The 3,651-nt window shown below is 43.6% G+C and overlaps 1 protein-coding gene across 1 annotated transcript in view; it reads left to right on the top strand.

The window, feature by feature from the left end:
- Window positions 1-286: 286 nt before the first annotated feature.
- The window catches only part of LOC131883261 (mRNA-capping enzyme-like), a 5,397-nt gene continuing 2,032 nt past the window's right edge, over window positions 287-3,651 (top strand). The window contains exons 1-2 of the mRNA XM_059230696.1: window positions 287-642; window positions 3,197-3,501. Coding sequence (XP_059086679.1) covers window positions 457-642; window positions 3,197-3,501 — 491 coding nt within the window. The 5' untranslated portion in view covers window positions 287-456. The remainder of the gene's footprint in view (window positions 643-3,196; window positions 3,502-3,651) is intronic.

Here is a 3,651-nt window from a genome sequence, read left to right as displayed (position 1 = left end):
ATAATAATAATATCCCCAAAATGTTATCTATATTTTTAACGGTTATTACAAAGTATATCGAATATGTCCATAAAAAAACCATTTCTACAATACACAAGGAAAAGCCATTGAAATCCCAGGCGCCCATAATATGACTTATGACTGGAACATGTCATAGCTAGCTCAAAACCAGAGCAAGCTGCCTTCACCCTCCCATTGTGAAACTTATCTACCACCATTCGTTGAGTAACACTGTCTGTCCGTCCGTTCTACACGCTCAGCTGTATTGACAGACCAACTGACCCACAGACAGCAGAGTCTCACCAGTTACATGTTTATTCTCTCGTCGGAAAGTGCGTCCTGGACAGTGTCCCGTGTCTGTGTGTGTGCCTGCGTGTCGGTCTATTGTGAGCCGTGTGTTTCCGACCTTTGGTGGGCCGGCCAGGTGTCACACCCCTCCCTCCCTCCCTCGGCAGCATGAGTCACCGGGATCCGGGTCCACCCCCGCCTCGTTGGATTCATTGTCCTCGGAAATCGCACGATTTGATCGCGGGCAAGTTTCTGGCCTTCAAGACGCCCTGTGATCAACGGTTCGACCCGCAAATCGAGCCCCAGTTTCGGTTCCCGCCCAGCATGATCTTCGACTCCATGAAAGGCTACAAAGTACGTCTCAAAGCCGGCATACGGTCTTCATAAGGTCACATGAGGGGAAAAAGGCTCATTTGGGGGCATCGAGTTTCATCAGAAGGGACCAATCAATTAGGTCATTGACAGCGTTTCTAATTCGGTCCACCCTCCACCCAACAGGACCAACAGGGTCCCAAGAGAATAGAAACCCGGAGTTTGGTGGAAGGAGGGGGTTGATCAGCTGGCGATTGAAACCAGTGACGATCTCTTTGGTACCCTCCCTAGGGATCACTAGTAATTGAAGAGGGTTGCTAGCTATCCAGTGGCACAGCCGAAATGTGTTTAATAACACGCATGCACTCTAGTTGTTCAATTAGAAAAGTGTATTTGAAGAAGCAGAGAAAAGCGACGGATTAAGATTAGAAGGACCAGCTCAACGAATCATTTAGCTCTGTCAACCCAATACTAAAAATTCAGCTATTCAGCGGGGTTAGCCCAAACCCGCCCGTTGGATTAAAAAAAACTACAACCCACCCGTGGGCAGGTTTTTAAGAACGGGTTTAGAGCAAGTCTTTCGCAATTGTGTCCCTTATTTCCCATGACCTTCCATTTTCTACGATTGTGATGGCATTAGAACGAAACTGGAGGAGGAATTCCATTTCATAGCGATAGATGGTGGGAAACTCAGTCGTCTGTTTTGTTGTTCACTCCTTAATGTTACTTGGTTATAAGACTTGAGTAACACTTGTTTGTTTGTTTTGACAGTCTGGGTGAATGGATATTAAGGATCCGGCCACCCAAAGGCTAACCGCTAATGCGATTTTTGCTTTGGACTATTATAAACACACTCTTTAAAAGTTTTGAAATGAGTCAGACACATGGTCTGTTTACTCTACCCCTTCGGAACTGAAGAGTCTACCAATGATTGGTTCCCGAAGAAACATTAGTAGACTCGGTAGGTCCATGGGGATGTCAAAACCTGTTGTGTGGAGTGCCCTTTGCCTCTGCGAAGAGAGCGCTGGACACACCGCGACAATATGATGAGATTCTTCATTTGCCGCTTTGCAAAACCTACAGAGTTCGGTTGATGTTCTACCTATCTTATACTGATGATAATTCAGGTAGCTGTGGCCGCTAATGGCTTGAATTAATTTACTTAGAATAGATCGATCGAGTTTTAAGAAATCTTTCGAATATTTGTTATCTACGTTTTCAAACCAAAGCCTAGTTTGGCGGAAAGGCAGTTTGTTAAATGTTTTGTCTGGTTTCATCCAGAGTTCTTGCCACTTGTCCATGAGAATGTCCCGGAAGGCAATGGCATGAACAGTAGTGGGGCGTGGTAGTTGTTTGTAAGGTCCTTCTGTAGTGCCCAGCTTAGCTAGAGCATCGTTGAGTAACACTTGTAACGCGTTACTTTTTGAGGAGCGCTACCGGTGATTTCTACGAAAGAAATGGGGATCGGTAACGGGACGGATTTTTAGCCCTCCCTTTGGTGTCACTCATTAAAACCCTTTAAAACCGCCCTGGAATTAACCCATTTGCCAACCCTGTTCGAAAGCGCCCTCTGTCTCGTCTAAGTGAAACTCAAAGAATAAGAGATCGGAGTATTGTCAAGTACTCTGGCATTTTGACGTTTATTTTGTTAGCAAAATGTGAAATATTATACTTTTGAAATGAAACTGATAGTTTCAAAATATTCCAAGGTTGGCATGAATTGGTCAAAATTGCAATTAAGTTGCCATGACATGAAAACCTTTGCCAGTGTTTTGCACTGATGGGATCAAATAAATTTTCAAAAGCAGGATTGCTCGAAAGCTGGGAAATTCTCCAACGTAACGTCAAAGGTTAGTTTTGATCCCACAAGCAACCCTGGTTTGATCGAAGAAAAATCAGGCTTACTTTTTGCGACTAACTAACGGGTTTCTGATGTTCCGCTAGTGATGACATATGTCACTCAAAATGTAAACTGTTAGCCCTAGTCGCAACCTCCTGTGATTATCTATTTGATCCCATCAGTAGTATTTTGTTGCCCCAAGAGAAGATAGTTCTTCCGGTAAGAAGAAAAAAATGGAGTTTTTGAGTCACTTAGTGTGGCTGGATAGCTTGCCATCAAATTCAAATGAGGTCAAAATTTGGGTCAAAATGTTGAAAAATGGATTTTATACTTCGGCGCTGTGAACCTTAATATTGAATTGGTTTGAACGATTTGGAGAAGAACAATAGGAACACTTGACACAGATAAGTTTGAAGTACTGCCTGAATGTAGCGCCATCTAACTCGTTTAGAGCCTTGTGGTCTTTTACAATCACGTTAAAAAGACATCAAAAGTCGCTATACGTTTCGTCGCTAAGTGCCTGTAATAATTTTATTTTCTTGGCGATTGCTCATTCCTAAAAACAGAATTATACCCTATTATACAAAGGTGAACGTCTTTAAAGAATATAGATGCCTCTCTCCTCAAATCAAGACCAGAGCAATTGCAAGAACAAAGTCTAGCAAAGTTAAGTTTTCAGGACGTAAAATTCAGAAGATCCCGTTTTTGTCATCATTTTTTCCTTCTTCTTAATATTAGATGTATCTTGGATTTCAGGTCAAGATTGGTCTGTGGATTGATCTGTGTAACACATCGCGCTATTATGACAAGACTTTGGTCGAGAACGTGGGTTGTAGTTATGTCAAACTACATTGTCGCGGTCACGGAGCCGCACCCACTCCCGATCAAGTGGCCGCCTTTGTCAGTTTGTGCTCCAAATTTGTGCGTCAGAACCCGTTGGAGATCATAGCAGTTCATTGCACTCACGGCTTCAATCGCAGCGGGTTCCTCATCGCTTCATATTTGGTCCAAATCGACGATTGGAGTCCCGAAGCCGCCGTTGAGAACTTTGCCCGAGCTCGGTAAGGATTTAAGCTCATTTCAGGGGTGGAAACAACGTTCAAACGTCACTGTGACTGGCTGAATTTGGGTATTATTATTCAGTGGTTCGATTTGATTTATCAACTTCATGACGCGGGCATTGACAACGCTCGTTTGGGCGGTGGAGTGGG

This window comes from Tigriopus californicus, chromosome 7 (assembly GCF_007210705.1).
Source record: "Tigriopus californicus strain San Diego chromosome 7, Tcal_SD_v2.1, whole genome shotgun sequence".
In the NCBI taxonomy this organism is placed as follows: Eukaryota; Metazoa; Arthropoda; class Copepoda; order Harpacticoida; family Harpacticidae; genus Tigriopus; species Tigriopus californicus.
The sequence above is the reverse complement of the archived record's forward strand: the minus strand, read 5'-3'. Positions and strand labels throughout refer to the sequence as shown.